This window comes from Chelonoidis abingdonii, chromosome 5 (assembly GCF_003597395.2).
Source record: "Chelonoidis abingdonii isolate Lonesome George chromosome 5, CheloAbing_2.0, whole genome shotgun sequence".
Taxonomy (NCBI): Eukaryota; Metazoa; Chordata; order Testudines; family Testudinidae; genus Chelonoidis; species Chelonoidis abingdonii.
Window position 1 is genome coordinate 93,383,361 of NC_133773.1, and position 17,161 is coordinate 93,400,521.

General features: G+C 45.5%; 1 protein-coding gene across 15 annotated transcripts in view; it reads right to left on the minus strand.

Moving 5' to 3' along the window:
* FIP1L1 (factor interacting with PAPOLA and CPSF1) overlaps positions 1–17,161 on the minus strand; it is a 93,151-nt gene that overhangs the window by 9,559 nt on the left and 66,431 nt on the right. For 10 of the 15 annotated variants that reach the window (XM_075066458.1, XM_075066454.1, XM_075066449.1 and 7 more), the window contains one exon: positions 13,954–14,167. In XM_075066458.1, coding sequence (XP_074922559.1) covers positions 13,954–14,167 — 214 coding nt within the window. The remainder of the gene's footprint in view (positions 1–13,953; positions 14,168–17,161) is intronic. The other 5 variants (XM_075066460.1, XM_075066455.1, XM_075066457.1 and 2 more) reach the window with 1 other exon arrangement.

Consider the following 17,161-nt stretch of genomic DNA (forward strand, 5'->3'; position numbering starts at 1 on the left):
ATAAGGTGCCACAGGACTCTTTGCTGCTTTTACTAGGATTGGAATCTTTCCATTTGTGTAGGTAAGTCTAGCAAGTGGTTGCACCTCTACTATTTTAAAGGATTTCTTGTATGTCTATAAAGCAGGTCATCTCAGGAGCTGGAACCATGAAGGAATCAGGCCTTCAGATGAAGAATTTCCAGGTTGGTGTGGAGAACTGTGCCTGCATGCTGAGAGGTGGTGTGGCTCCGGGTGAAGGGTTATAGCAGGACAGACCACCACGCACAGGAGATACAGGTACCATATTTGCTGGGGCCAGTTCGGAGCTATCAGAATGACTCTGCCCTATTCTACTTGTATCTTGCCCTATTCTACTTGTATCTGAAAAGATGGGGAAAAGAGTGGAAAGGCGTATAGAAGAGGTGCGTTCCATGCAGTGAGGCAGGTGTCACCGAGGAATTGATGGCCAAGGCCTGCCCTCATGCATAAATGTGAGCATGTGGCATTGTCGGGTATGGCGAACAGGTCTATGCTCGGAAACCCCCATTGGCTGAAAATAGTCTGTAGAGTTGGCGGGTGTATCTCCCACTTGTGATCCTGTGAGAACTTCTTGCTTGGCGAGTCTGCTGTGGTGTTCTGGTGGCCAGGTAGGTACATGGCAGAGATATGGATACCGTGTTGGATACACCTTTTCCACAACCTTATGGGCTTCAGTGCATAGGGACTGAGACCTGGATTCCCCTTAACCTACTGATGTAAAAATTCTGGGAGCTGTAGAAAGGCCAAAGGATAGTACCTTGTATGGATAATGGTCCAATTATAGGGCAAATCTGAGAAACTGTCTGTCTAAGGGGTGTACAGAGATGCGGAATGTGCATCTTGGAGATCGAGGGCTGAGAGTCAGTCCCCATGTTGCAAAGCTGGGATTATCAATTACTAACGCAACTAGCTTGAAGCACTGCATTTTAACTTGTTGAGGTACTTCAAACTGAGGATATGTCTCTATCCGCTGTTGTTCTTTTTTATTATGAAGTAGTTGGAATAAAAGCCTTTCCCTCTGTGATGGAACAGGACTAGTTCTATGGCTCCCAGTTGCAGAAAATGGCTTATTTCCTCCCATATGGTTGTGAAAAAGGTTCCTGAAGAGGGACGGAAAGGGAGATGGGTGCATGGGAGGGAGAGGAACAGAATGGAGTATTTCTTGTCTATAATTTCCAACACTCACTTGTTGGAGGTGACTGTCTGCCATGGGGAGTGAGAGCTCAGTGGTTTGAGCACTGGCCTGCTAAACCCAGGGTTATGAGTTCAATCCTTGAGGAGGCTACTTGGAAATCTGAGGCAAAATCCGTACTTAGTCCAGCTAGTGAAGGCAGGAGGCTGGACTCAATGACCTTTCGGGGTCCTTTCCAGTTCTATGAGATAGGTATATCTCCATATATTTGCGGGGAGGAGTTCAATCCTTGAGGGGGCCATTTAGGGATCTGGGGCAAAAATCTGTCTGGGGATTGGTCCTGCTTTGACCAGGGGGTTGGACTAGATGACATCCTGAAGTCCCTTTCAACCTTGATATTCTATGAACAGCTGCCAAACTGGTGAGATAATGTGGATGGTTACTGCATTTGATTCAAGGGGAGAGCTCTCAGGGCCTCGACCTAACTTTCAAAACTGCTGCTTGGAGGTGGAAGGATGAGGAGCAGTTGACTGAGCTGATCCCTGCTTATGTTTAGGAGGGGGTCTCTGGCATCTATGTTGTGGGCTGTAGTATCATTAGAGGCCAAGAAGTGGAGGACGAGAACTAGCAATAGTTTGATATCTACCTTGTTTTTGTTTTGGTGTTGGTGTCTAAATGCTGAGGGAGCATAGTGTTGCCCTCAAATTCTTCAGGGAATTAAGGGACTTGTCAATATGCTCGGTGAAAAATTTGGGACCCCCAAACGGGATATCCTCCACTGTGGTCTGTACTACTTTGGGAAACCCCCATAGATGTAGCCACGAGGCATGTCTCATGACTATAGCTCTGGCTATGGATTGAGCTGCAGTGTCGGGAGCATCCAGAGGGGCCAGTAGCACTGTTTGTCCCAACAGCTGTCTTTTAGTTATGAGTGCCTGAAATCGCTCCTTCTTGTTGTCCAGGATATGTTGCAAGAAGTCAGTGAACTTACAGTAATGCAAATGGTTATATTTTATAGAAGCGCCTCTAAGTAGTAATCCTGAACAGGAGTGTGGTGGATGAGGAGGCCTTGCAGCTGAAGAGGTCCAGCCTCTTCCATTCTTTATTGTAGGGGGTTAGCCAAGAATGTTGTTTCCCTCTCTCATTCACTGCATTGACTATGAGGGAATTAGGAGTAGGGTGGGAAAAATAAAAAAAACCAAACATCTCTTTTTTGCAAGGACATCTTTTTTGTCCACTCGTTTGCAAACTGGTGGTATGGATGCAGGGGTCTGCCAGATTACCTTAACTAGGTCTAATATGGCTTCGTTGACAGGAAGCGCAATTCTTGCTGATGTGAAGATCTGTAAGATATCTAACAACTTATGCTGTTGCTCACAGACTTCCTCTAGTGAGATCTGTAGAGTGTCCGCTACACTTGTCTGTATTGAAAGAGTTCTTGGAAGTGTCTGAAGTCATCTGTAGTGGAAAGTGGTGGCATGATTGCCTCATAAGGAGAGAACAAGATGTTGGCCAGTGGTCTGCTCTCTTCCTCTAATTCCACTTCTTGCTCCTTCAGAAATTCTAGCTCTGGCTCCAGGGGCCTAGACAGCGAGGAAGATAAAGAGCGACAATTTAAGGCCCTCCTGTGAGAGGATGGCTGAGGAAAGGATTGACTATACACAGCCCATGGGTCCCAATATGGCCATTGTGGGGAAATAGGCACGTTAGGTGGCATCCACAGGTGCCCATACTAAGGACTTGGTTCAGTTGTTCACTCTCGTTATTGGGGATGTGTATGGGATTTACGATGCACCATGCTGTGGGGTATGATGGAAGGTTGTGCAGCGGAGTAGTCTTTGTCATCCTCTTCTTCTTCGCCACTGGAGGGGGGTAGGAGGGAAGACAGTTCTAGGAGGTGAGGGAGAGTGTGGTAGTGCATGCATTTCTGGGGGAGAGACGTGGATCGTGGTAGTTCAGTCTGAAGGAGAGTCTACTCCAGGGCATCAGAAACTGCCAGGTCTCTTGGGAACCTAAACTCCTGAGGTACTGGCATAAGAATCATTGGCATCATGTGTTGAGATGTCCTAGAATGAGGCATTAGTGTGAAGCCTGTCGGTACCAGTGGTACAGCAGACAGGGTGAAGCTTGGTGAATGGCCACCAGGTGGTGCTGAAAGCTTCATCGATGCTGAGGGCCTCTGCGGTGCTGGTGGTTTCGGCCATGCTGAGGCACTCGGAGCCGTATGTTTTGGTACGGAAGGTGGAGCTAACTTGAAGGTTTTGCATTACCCTTGTTGGTCTCACATGATGGAATCCTCTCATGTTGTCCTGCCCTCTTAGGGTCTTTGGGCCTGTCAACAGCGCTGGTACCAGAGGTACTTACATGGTCAGAACAGCAACATCTCAGTGAAGAAGAAATGGCAGCCACAGGTCTCGCTGGGATGGTCTTTTTTGGGGTCGCTCCTTGGAGACTGAGCCCAGAATGCACATTTTGTCTTCTGGACAGGAGAGAGCAGACTCCCTTCACAGCGTGTGAGGAGTCGGGGTCGGCAATTGATGATGCCAAGGGGGGTGAGTGCTGCAGAAAAGAGGTCTCAGGACAAGGGTCTGAGGCAGGCCATAATATGTTCTTCATCATAATTAACTTGAGTTTGAGGTCAGAGTCTTTTCTGGTCTGTGCCTTTAAGTTAAGACAGCAGGAGCAACTGCTGATATATGTGCTCCTCTCCCAGGCCCAAAATGCACCAGGAGTGCCCCTCACTCAAGGGAGGCATCTTTTAAGGCCAGGGGATCCAGGCATAGTCCCGTGAGGGGAGAACTTCCCAAATGGGAAGGACTCTGGAATCTCTACTAGAAAATAACAGAGAGGGAGAATAAAAGAGGGAGAAAAACTGCTAACAACTACCTTAAATGGAAACCTAAAACACCTAAAGGAATTACAACGAGCAATGAAGAGCTCTGCTAGAAGCTCTGTCCCAGATCAAGGACAGTTGAGAAGGAACTGACTGATGTTGGGTCTCACAGTGGTATATAGATGTCACTCACAATGTGTGACGGGGATGGGCATGTGACGGGGATGAGCCCAACAGGCACTGCTACCGAAGATCTCCAATCCCAGGCACAGGTAAAGATGGTTACTCATCTTTGTAACTGTTGTTCTTCGAGATGTGCTGCTCATATCCACTCCAGTTAGATGTGCGTGCGCTGCGTGGCGCCGCTATGGCACCGGATATATACCCCTGCCGACCCAACCGTCCCTCAGTTCCTTCTTGCCAGCTACTCCGACAGTGGGGAAGGAGGGCGGGTTTGGAATGGACATGAGCAACACATCTCGAAGAACAACAGTTACAAAGGTGAGTAACCGTCTTTTCTTCTTCGAGTGCTTGCTCATATCCATTCCAGTTAGGTGATTCCCAAGCCTTACCTAGGCGGTGGGGTCAGAGTGAGAAGTTGAAGAATGTAAGACCGCTGAGCAAAAGGCAGCATCGTCTCTGGACTGCTGAACCAACGCGCAGTGTGATGCAAAGGTGTGGATGGAAGACCAGGTAGCAGCGCGACATATTTCCTGGATGGGAAGATGGGCCAGGAAAGCGGCAGATGAAGCTTGAGCCCAAGTAGAATGGGCAGTGAGATGGCTAGCCGAAACGTAAGCCAAGTCATAGCATGTCCGGATACAGGATGTTACCCAAGATGTAATTCTTTGGGAAGAGACCGGCATGCCTTTCACCCGCTCTGCGACAGCTACAAAGAGCTGAGGCGAACGTCGGAGGGGTTTGGTCCTCTCGATATAAAAGGCGAGAGCCCTGCGGACATCCAAAGTATGCAGCTGTTGTTCCCGATGTGACGAGTGCAGCTTCGGGAAAAAAAGACTGGTAGAAAGATGTCCTGATTAATGTGGAAGGCAGACACCACCTTAGGGAGGAATGCCGGGTGAGATCGCAGCTGTACCTTGTCCTTGTGGAAGATCGTATACGGGGGATCCGCTGTCAAAGCTCGAAGTTCCGAGACTCGCCTAGCCAAGGTGATAGCGACGAGGAAGGCTGTCTTCCAGGAAAGGTACAGCAGTGAGCATGTGGCTAGAGGCTCGAAGGGGGGACCCATAAGCCTAGCTAAGACCAAGTTTAGATCCCAGGTAGTCGGGCGTTTCACTTGAGGGTACAATCGCTCCAATCCCTTAAGGAACCTGGAAACCATGGGGTGAGAAAAGATTGAACTGCTACTTTCCCCCGGGTGGAAGGCGGAAATAGCTGCAAGATGCACCCTTGAAGAAGAGACTGCCAGGCCCTGCTCTTTGAGGGTCCATAAATAATCCAAGATAATAGGGACAGATACGCGTCCGGGGGTAAAGTTACGCTGAGCGCACCAGTGGGAGAAGTGCTTCCACTTGGCGAGATATGTCGTCCGCATGGAAGACTTTCTGCTTCCCAACAGCACCTGTTGTACGGGTGCGGAACAACGCAATTCAGACTGGCTCAACCAGACAGCAGCTATGCTGTCAGATGAAGGGATTGCAGGTCTGGGTGGTGAAGCCTGCCAAAGTCCTGTGTTATGAGGTCCGGCCAGAGTGGCAGGGGGATCGGATCTGCCACCGAGAGGTCGAGCAACGGGGTGTACCAATGCCGTCTCGGCCATGCCGGAGCTATCAGGATTAAATGGGCTCTGTCCCTGCGGAGCTTGAGTAGGACGAGTGGAAACGGAGGGAAGGCATACAAGAGATGTCCTTTCCATGGAATTAGGAATGCGTCCGAAAGGGAGCCTGGGGAGCGACATTGCAGGGAGCAGAACATCTGGCATTTCCTGTTCTCTCTGGAGGCAAAGAGGTCTATGTGGGGAAACCCCTACTTCCAGAAGACAGAATGGAGAATGTCCAGACGGATTGACCACTCGTGAGAGAAGAAGGATCTGCTCAGTTGATCTGCCAGAGTGTTCCGGGCTCCTGGGAGAAAGGACGCTACCAGGTCTATTGAGTGGGCTATGCAGAAGTCCCATAATTGTATCGCCTCCTGACAAAGGGGGGAGGATCGTGTCCCTCCCTGCTTGTTTATATAATACATGGCCATTGTGTTGTCTGTAAACACTGAGACACAACGACCCCTTAGATGGCGCTGGAACGTCTGGCACGCCAGGCGGACTGCTCTCGGTTCTTGGACATTTATGTGTAACACCAACTCCCGAGGCGACCAAAGGTCTTGAGTGCGAAGGTGTCCTAGGTGAGCACCCCAGCCGAGAGATGACGCGTCCATTGTCAGGGACGTGGAGGTCTGTGGTAGATTGAACAGAAGGCCTGCGCACACCAGGGATGGCATCAGCCACCTGTCGAGGGACCCTAGGATGTTCGGAGGAATGGTGATCACCATGTCTATGGCGTCCCTGCCTGGGCGGTAGGCTGAGGCGAACCAAGTTTGAAGGGGGCGCATGCGCAGTCTGGCGTGCTTTGTCATGAATGTACATGCAGCCATGTGACCGAGGAGGCCGAGGCAAGTGCGAGCTGAGGTCATCAGGAAGTTTTGAAGTCTTTGTATAAGTGATACTATTGCCTGAAAACGGGGTAGTGGTAAACTGGCCTTTGCAAGATTGGAGTCCAGAATGGCCCCAATGAACTCTATTCTTTGTGTAGGCACTAGAGTAGATTTCTCCAGATTGATCATCAGGCCTAGTCTCATGAATAGGTCCTTGACGATGCCCACATGACTGGTGACTTGTGCCTCTGAGGTCCCTTGAATGAGCCAGTCGTCGAGGTATGGGAAGACATGTATTCGACAACAGCGGAGGGAGGTGGCGACTACCACCATGCACTTCGTGAACACGCACACGGTTGTAGAGAGGTCAAATGGACCGTAAACTGAAAGTGTTGATGGTTCACCACAAAAAGTAGATACCGTCTGTGTGGAGGGTAAATGGCAATGTGGAAATACACGTCCTTCATATCAAGAGTGGCGTACCAATCTCCAGGATCCTAGGAAGGGATGATGGTCCCCAGGGATACCATGCGGAACTTGAAATTTTCATGAACTTGTTCAGTCCTCGCAGGTCTAGGATAGGCCTGAGACCTCCTTTCGCTTTGGGGATTAGGAAATATCGGGAATAAAACCCCTTGCCCCTTAATTCCTTCGGTACCTCCTCTATAGCTCCCATTGTAAGGAGCTTCTGTACCTCTTGCAGGAGGAATTGCTCGTGAGAGGGGTCCCTGAAGAGGGATGAGGAGGGGGATAGGAAGGGAGGGGGTGAAATAAACTGGAGGTGGTATCCCAATTCCACTATGCGTAGGACCCAACGATTCGAGGTTAATTGGGACCACGCAGGGAGGAACGAGGAAAGGTGGTTGTAAAACAGAAAAGGATCCTGGGAGACAATTGGTACACTGCTCTCGGGCGCACCCTCAAAAGTTTGATCTGGGTCCCGTCGTTGGCTTGGTGGGACCGGTATTGTTACCCCCTTGACGTCCAGAGTGACGCCTGCGGTTGCCACGACCTCGCCTTCTGGCAAAATCTTGTCTTGGCCTAGGCGGGGGGTAAGAGCGCTGAGGTTGGGTGCGGAAGGACCTTCTTTGAGTCTGTGGCGTATGCATTCCAAGCGAACGCATAATCACCCGATTGTCTTTCAGACTCTGCAGCCTAGGGTCCGTCTTCTGTGAGAACAGGCCCTGGACATCGAATGTTAAGTCTTGTACAGTGTGCTGAAGTTCAGGTGGCAGGCCTGACACCTGAAGCCACGATGTACGTCGCATGGCGATTCCAGAGGCGACCGTTCTAGCTGCCGAATCGGCGGCGTCTAGTGAGGCCTGTAAAGAGGTCCACGCCACTTTCTTTCCTTCGTCCAATAGTGCCGTAAATTCCTGGTGAGAGTCTTGCGGGACCAGCTCTGTGAATTTCCCTACCGCCTTCCAGGTGTTGTAATTGTACCTACTAAGTAGGGCTTGTTGATTCGCTACCCTGAGTTGAAGGCCTCCCGCTGAATAGATTTTACTTCCCAACAAATCCATTCACCTAGCCTCCTTAGATTTTGGGGCAGGGGCTTGCTGGCCATGACGCTCCCGTTCATTGACGGACTGTACAACCAATGAGCAGGGAGGAGGGCGTACATATAAGTACTCGTACCCATTGGAGGGCACCATGTATTTCCGTTCAACCCCTCTAGCTGTGGGCGGGATAGATGCCAGTGATTGCCAGATGGTATCTGCCTTAGCTTGGATGGAACGAATGAACAGTAAGGCCACTCGGGTTGGTGCCTCTGCCGATAATATATCTATCACCGGGTCCTCAACCTCTGGAACCTCATCTATTGGCAAGCTGATATTCTGGGCGACACATCGCAGGAGATCCTGGTGTCATCTGAGGTCAACTGGAAGCAGGCCCGATGATGATGTCCCCACTACTGCTTCATCTGGGGAAGAAGAAGATGAAAGTCCCGGGACGAGTGGGTCCTGGATGGACTCCTGATCATGGGGGACATCCGGGGCCGGAGGAACGTGTGGGTCCAGTGCATGGACGGGAGCTTCCTCCATACCAGCAGGGGGAGGTCGGCTGACAGTGGCCTCTGGCACGCGGTGCTCTGAAGGAATGGAGCGTGATGGTACAGCGGGTTCGCCTTGGGCTTGGTGATCTGCCCAAGGCGTCCAAAAGGACCACTGATGAGGTCCCTGGTCCGAGTCGTGCGTCCCTTGGACGACTCGGCTGTGTGTATCTGAATCACCATAGGAAGCACTGTCCGCATGGGATGATACAGAGGCATGCCGAGATGGCCACGGAGGAGCTGAAACCGCTTGGGGAGGGTCTCTGTGTCTGGTCGAACTGTCTCCACAAGGCACCGGAGAACGGTACCGGGAGTCATAATGGTACCGAGAATGAGACCGGGACCTGCGACCGGCGTGGTGCTGGGAGGTTGACCGGGGCCTCGAACCATGACATCGAGATCGGCTGTGAGAGGTATGGTGCCGTGAGTGGTGCCGGGACCTGGATCGGTGCCGAGAGTATCAGGTCGGCGATTGGGATCTCGAACGGTGCCGCGAGTACAACCAGTACCTAGATGGAGAGCGGTACCAGGACTGCGAGCGGCGTCTGGACCGGGATCAGTGAGGGGACCGAGAATGTCTGCGGGACCTCAATCATGACCGGCGTCATTCAGTGGTACCGGGGAGGATGGTCTCAGTAGGGCGGGCTTGCCCACTGATTGCACAAACCATACCGGCGGTGCTTGGGGTTGAGGTAGCTCTGGCTCCATCAGGGCAATCAACTCCCTTGCTGTAGAGAATGTCTCCGGCGTGGAGGGCACGATAAGCTCAACCATGGCGTGCGCCAGGGAGCTGGTGGACACCGGACTCAACGGCTCTTGCGAGACCAGAATGAACTGCGCAGAAGATGTCGGTGCCGCGGCAGTTGACGGTGCCGGGTGGTCCAACTTAGGTGGGTGCTCCGATTGCGACGTAGGCACGGCAGCCGCAGGAGTCTTGTGTTTCTTGATCCTTGGGGAGAGAGAGCGGTGCCGGGCAGGATCCTTGGCTGGTGATGGCTGGTGCCGAGGGGCCTTCGCGGTGCCTGTGCGCTCTGGTGAGAAGAGGCACTTCTCCCTGGTGGGGTGGTCGGTGCCTACTGTGGAGGAGTGAGAGCTGCCTCCATCAGGAGCTGCTTGAGACGAAAGTCCCGCTCCTTTTTTGTCTGGGGCTTGAAGGCCTTGCAGATGCAGCACTTGTCTGCGAGATGGGATTCGCCCAAGGACTTGAGGCAGGAGTCGTGAGGGTCTCTTGTGGGCATTGGTCTATGACAGGCCGAGCACGGTTTGAAGCTCGGTGAACTGGGCATGGGCCCCGGTACCGGGTGAGGGGAAGGGGCTAATCCCCGATCCCTTTTTACTATATGCAAGAACTACTTAAAAGGACTAATAAAACTAACTGTAACTATAGAAAATTGAACTATATACACAATAACGATTAGAAACAAGCGAATAGCTAGGGAGGTAGAGATCCGCTAAGCCACGCTCCACTGCTCCAACAACTGACATGGGCGGTAAGAAGGAACTGAGGGACGGTTGGGTTGGCAGGGGTACATATCCAGCGCCATAGCGGCACCACTCCAGGGGGGGCCCAGCCGACCCAGCTAGTGTTGCTAGGATAAAAATCTTCCGACAAACATGCACGCAGCGCGCGCACACCTAACTGGAATGGATATGAGCAAGCACTCGAAGAAGAACACCAGCACTCACAAAGTGAAGCAACCCTAATGACACCACTCAACGAAGAATCTAATATTTAATCAGTGCTCTTTTTAACAGAGAAATCCAAGTGTGATGGGATCCAGATAAGCTTCCTTTTGCTATCTCTTCTTAAGAGGTTGAAATTATTCTACCTCTTCAACTTGGTCTGCGTGATATTTTCAGTCTAAAGTCATCTTGGTTATAGGTAAAAAAAAAACAAAAAATTAAAACAGAGCAATACAATTAGATTAAAAAAAAAAAACTGTATGCTTAGCATATTTAGTCAAACTTTGTAAAAGTTAATTCCAGATAAATACAATCCATGTTGTTACAGTAAAAAAAGCAATATCCTAGATTTCTAGAATGGACTCCTGTACCAGTTTCTTTCTAGCCCCCTAAGCAGGACACATGTCTGAGACTCAACCATATCACCTTCCCTCCTCTCCAAGATCCAAGTCCTTTGTAATGGTTACCCTTTTTGTCATTAAAACTATGACAATCCATCATTCCATCAGGCACACAGCACTGGATTACATCAGCAATTCAACAATGAAATGGTTGATTAGGTGTGCCATTGGGAGGGGAGAGATGAGGAGAAGTGGAATAGTTTATTCTCTGTACAATAGCTATTGTTACCTATATCTGTCTGCTATCATCATTGCTGTCCATCTCTGGAGTTATTCAATTTCCTCTCACACAACCTAAAATTGTAAATGCTTTTTTATCTTGCTCACACCTCAGTCATCCTAAAGTGTAAAGATGCCTGGATCCTGGTATGTATAACAAATTTTCTCTGGCTATACATGTCAAATTGAATCTAGCTCACTGTGCACCTTAAGAGAGGGAGGGCTTATATTTTCTTATTACTCCTTCGTATCTTTATTCTGCTGTATCTCAAAAACAACAACTGACAGGTAAACATGTCTCATATTCTCCTTTTCAATAATTTAAAGCTGATTTTTTTGCCCTGCAGAGTTGTGTAATATTGGACCTTAAAACCAGTCACTGGTGCAGGACTGAACAAATACAGCCGGCCTTGGGCAATGGATCAGTGGGTCTTCAGAGCAAAAGCAGAGATTCCATGACTTCAGACAAAAGGAACCAACATTTCTCTGCCTGGTAGGTAGCTTAACATAATAAACTATGGATATTTGAAGCTGCTCACATTCTGATTGTCAGAAATATTCCCAATGAGAAATGGATTACTGTATAGAGGGCAGTCAAAGGTGTATGACAATACACAGAACTCTGTAATAAAAAATTGTCGTGATTCCACTATTTTATCATATAGGTGATACCACTGCATGTGCGCACAGAATATTTGAACATACACACACAATAAACATTAGTGTACATCCTATTACACACACCCACATATTTTATGCCCACAATTTTCAAATATGGGTGCCTAAAGTCAACATCTGAATCTATATTTAGACATCAAATCAGAAATGGGCATAATTTTAGAAGTTCTGAGAACCTACAACTGCTGTTCACTTCAATGACAGTTGAGGATGCTCAGCGTACCTGAAAATCCCACTTCTATTTAGGTACCTAATTTAAGGCATCTATATTTGAAAGTTTTATCATAAATTTTGCTAAAACCCTTAATATTGATTTAAATGGTAGAATTCATTCTTTATAAGATACCCTGCTAAGAATGAGTTCCAATACAGGGACAAGTCAATTACTTGCACTTTACATTGTTAGTGATAACTAACTTTAAAATTGTACCTCAGCAGAAAGTAAGATGTGGTCTTTGCCCTGAAGAGATTATAATCCAAGAAAGAAGGCATCATTTGAATTTTCATGTACAGAGGGGGTACTATGGGAAGAAGGTGGCAAGATAGTTGTGGGATCATTTTAAAACCACATAAACTTGCACATTTCCAGAAACATGCACTCTGGTTATCTTACACTGGTAAGAAATGCAATAGAACACAGATTTTTCATTTGCAGGGCCATATAGCCTCATTTTAGTTTTCCCTGCACAAAACATGATGCCTATTTTAAATCTCACAGAAGTATTGTTTCTGGTAGCTTTAAACAGAGAGGAAGAAAGACACCATTGTAAGTATTCTTTCCCTGAAAATTAATGCATCTTTGTGATGTGTGAAGTTCTTGTTCCCTTCTTCCTCCTCACAGGTGTTTTTATTTTTGAAAAGTTAATGAAACTGTAAATAAGCTTAAAAAACAACATTACTGGATGTGAATTATATGTCCTTTTAAATCTTCTCCCACCTTCTCTGTTACTCCCAAATGTCTTTTTTACTAGTTAAGGGCCTCTTGGTTCCTTATACATTGTGGCAGCAGCTTTGCTGCAGATGGTGGATAATTTAGTCACATTTAAAAAAAAAAAGAAAAAAGAAAAAGGTTGAGGCCTCCTCTCCCCCCTCCTTTACTGATATCTCTGGCAGCAACACAGAGACTTCACTGGGCCTGGAAGTCATTAAGGTTCATTTCAAGCACCCTTGAATGACCAGCCTTCTTTCTGGCCTTCAAAACAGATGTTTAAATTGGACTTAAGTTCTTAAACGCTGACCCTGTAATTTGTAACACAAAACACAGACATAGTACAGGACCACAACACCACAATGTCAGTGTCTGCACAAAATAAAAACTAAGTTTTCTTGCACCTAATTTAGGTCTTTAACAATGAGCTTATGCCTGTAATGATTGATGAAGATGATTTAAAAAAACAACAACACTTCTCTTAACTGAGGTAATACTAATTCCTTGTGTTCTGCTCAGGTTCAGCAATGTAAAACAATTAAGGTGACAGTCCCAAAATCAATTTAATGGCTAATGTATATATCCTGTAAACACTAAACTGATCAAAACAATTAACTGAAGAGTCAAGGGACTAATCCCAAAATATTTTGCAACGATTAGAAAAGCATGAAAAAGTGCCTAAGCAAATTAAGTTTATACTAATTTAAGTCTATAGCCCTCATCTTCTGTGTGTCACATCCAATTCAACATTAAATGCTCTGTTCTTGTGCACAAAGACATATCGAAGACAGCAGTAGTGTCTAAGTTTAATCACTTAAAAAATAAAAATTACTGAACACTTAAAATGTCAAAGGAGTTATCTGTCTGAAAACAAAAAGTTCTTGACCTTTTAGTGAAACCTGCAGTTCACAAATAAATAGCTTGGACAGAATATTATTCATGCCCAACTACTCACAAAACCCACCAAAGTAATCAACACATTTTTAGCATGCAGTAATACTACTGTTTCAAATCAGTCAACTGTAGGTGGACATTGCTCTTAGAAAAGAAGTAGAAATTCCAATTGTAAAATAATAGAGAACCCACAGATTCCACAGTTGTTTTTGGAATTAATGAGGTCAAAGAGCTGCTTCTCTCCCTCATACACAAAGCTTAAAATCACATTCTTAATGCCTGCAGCCCTATAAGCAGTTAGTACATACAGTATATTTTTACACTTTTGTTCTACATTTGGAAATTTTTGCTAGTTTCCAACAGAAAACAAAGGAGAAGGAGACTCTCACCCTCTCATCCCTTGAGACCATACAGCTGCACACCAAGGGTTTTAAGTGTTGAAGCACACTACCTAATATGGACACAACACTTAAACACAGTATTATAGTTAACTATTTTATTACTAACCTGTTGAAAACACTTGGAGTTGGGCTGTGATCACGTTCTCTGTCTCTCTCTCTGGTACGTTCTCGTTCCCTATCACGATCACGATCCCTCTCTCGGTCTCTCTCTCTTTCTCGTTCCCTATCTTTCTCTCTTCGTGCATAATAATCCCACTGTTTGCTGGTGTCCACAAGACTAGGCCACGAAGGAGCAGAACCTGCAAGGTGCGGAAAGGTGACTAAAGAAAAAAATGCTGGTATTAGCAAGAACAAAAGCTGGTAAAATATAGTATGATTCACTCTTGAAATGAGAGAGAGTTTTGTACATGCATAATTTTTCTATCGCAAGTCCACATATTACTTGAAACTAGGTACAGTATTTTACTACAATGGCAATCCAAGATCTCAGACACTCTTCTGTTGCATTTTAATTCCGAGGATGTATGGTTACCAGTATACATTGTTTCTTCAGATATATATCATGCAGAATGTCTGAACTCCAGGTCACTACAAATAAACAGTCACACAAACACTTCCTAAGACGGATCAGAATTTTTTATGTGATTAGCTTAGTTTTATTTTTGCAAAACAAATGGAAATAAAACAGCCAGAACAAACATAGAACCTTTTAAATGATGTGGCCCTGAAAATATAATTAAAAAAGGGGGAGGAAAGAGTGTTTCCTACTTTGGTCAGTTTAATTATTTTAAAGAAAAACATTATGGAAGTAAAAAGGTACACAAAATAAAAATAGTTGTAACTGTCAAAAATTGTACATTTAGTTGCATTCCATATTTTCTCTCAAGAGTTCATATTCTACACTATATATTTTTCAAAGCATTTCCAATTATAGAACATAATAGTAAATGTGGAAGTCCCTTCTGTAAATTAGCCTTGAGGAAGCCATTATAACTAGCTAAAGGAAATAATTATTTTGTTTATCTTATACAAATATACCATTCAAATAAACATTCACCAGAACCAGTTACTACTAAACATATTACATTTTGAGAAAATGAAACACGTCCTTCAGTTTAAGATTTTTTATAAAATACAATATACTTGTTTAGAGGAGAAAAATTTTAACCAGACTTCTGGAATGAAAACATTCTCTTGCACTCAAGAATTTTCTGTAACCAGCAGTGGGATAGAAAGACTTTCCAGTATGCTCTGATGTCAGGAAGACACCAAAATGACTAGAGACCTGGCTTAGCAGCCCTAAGATAATGCTCAATGGGGCAATTGGAGTACCTCATTCTACCCAACAGTGACTGCTTTATTTTACTGAGACACAGCACTCTCTAATGGACTTAGGGTCTCAAAGTTAGGAATTCCTGAGTGCTCTTATCTGCTTTGTGCCCAACTCACTGTGTGGCTTTAGGTAAATCAGTTTAACTGCAGTGAGTTACCACTTTTCTCCATTTGTAAAACAGAATAATACTTATCTAACTCGTGTTGTTATGAGGGCAAGTTAACTGCTTTCAAAAATAAAGTGTTACATAACTGCACGAAGAGGCAGCACTAACGGTTTCTGACAAGAGTCATGTTCAGTCTTCTTTGTCTAAGATGCCTGTGAATGTGCCTGCAGCAGGGTGCTTGAGCAGAAGTGTAAAATGCTGGTTCGCCAAGGGCTCCATGAACTAATACAAAAGATCCTTTGAGAGGGGGAAGATGGAGGGAGGGAGGAGGAACTTCAGCCTTAAAATACTATTTCCAGTGACAACCCATATAATACATAACAGCAGCAATACAGTGCTTTACTTCTACAAAATGCTGAACAAACATTAGTTGATGTTTGAGTTCAGGAATATAGGGAAAACTAGGAGTTAAAAAAAATCTTAGAACAACAGTGTTTTGTTTATTATGCTGCCAAAACTGAAATTCTTCTGTGTAAGGAAAGCAACCAGAAATAGCAAAACATAGAAAACAAACAGCTGGACTTTAAAGACTGCTAATTTCCTTAACTTGCCATGATTTCAACAAGGTATGTATGGTCTCCAGGGCTTCAATACACTGGATGAGAGAGACTATTATAATTTAAAAATATGAAATTATATTTACTAAATTATATTGTTTACACAAATTAAGTTGCAAAACACAAAGTCATGATTTTTACTTATTATGGAATCTACATCCAGGCTGATTCTGTCTGCTCCCCACTACGCAATAACTACAGTGATATCCATATCCTGCCAGACAAATACCCAGAAAATTCATCTGACATAAGCAAAGTATGTTATTTGCATCTCAGTGACCTAACATGACCCAGTGCTCTGGCTTTATATAGCTCTGATTGCAGCTAATTGAGTTCTCAACATGCAAGAAGTTAAAAAACAGAATTGCTTTCAAACATAATCAAGATTAGTATTTTGGGTCTTCTACTAAGAACAAATTTAAATATTTTGTTTCTTCTTGATGGATTTGTACTAAACTTCATATTGAAACAACGCTACTGATCATTTCTAGATTGGGAGAGAGTAGCAGCAAATAAGGTTGGTGATTGTTATTTCAGGTATGTAATTTATTCAGTACAGCTGGAGACTAACTCCGCTTTGAGAACAGTTTCATACAAATAAGACTATACTGTGTCATGTACAATAACAAAACATTAGCTGATCTTATTTGTGTTGTAGAAAAAACTGTTAGAACTTTTTTGCAATACTTACACTAAATTTGTAATTCCATTTTAAATGGATAGAGAACATTAGACTGGGAAGAGTATCAGTACTCACAGACCTATGAGTAAACATCACCTCAAAACCCACAGTTGGAGGGAAGACCGGGGCATCAGATTAGAAATTCTGATCACGTCTACCTCATTTTTCCTAGAAGATCCTATGTACAACTGGAGAACTGATAGCATTATGACAGAGAAATTAAGTGATTTTAAACTGTTTAAAATTTTGTTTTTTGTTAATACGAATACTACTGCAACTTTCAGGAGAAAAAGATGTATTTCTTAAGGATTCAAGCAACCCTGGTCCTTTCAATTAAGGACTAAGGGTACGGCTACACTCGAAACTTCAAAGCGCTGCCGCAGGAGCGCTGCAGCCGCAGTGCTTTGAAGTGTGAGTGTAGTCGCAATGCCAGCGCTGGGAGAGAGCTCTCCCAGTGCTGCATGTACTCCACATCCTCATGGGGTTTAGCTTGCAGCGCTGAGGCACTGTTTACACTGACGCTTTACAGCACTGTATCTTGCAGCGCGCAGGGGGGTGTTTTTTTCACACCCCTGA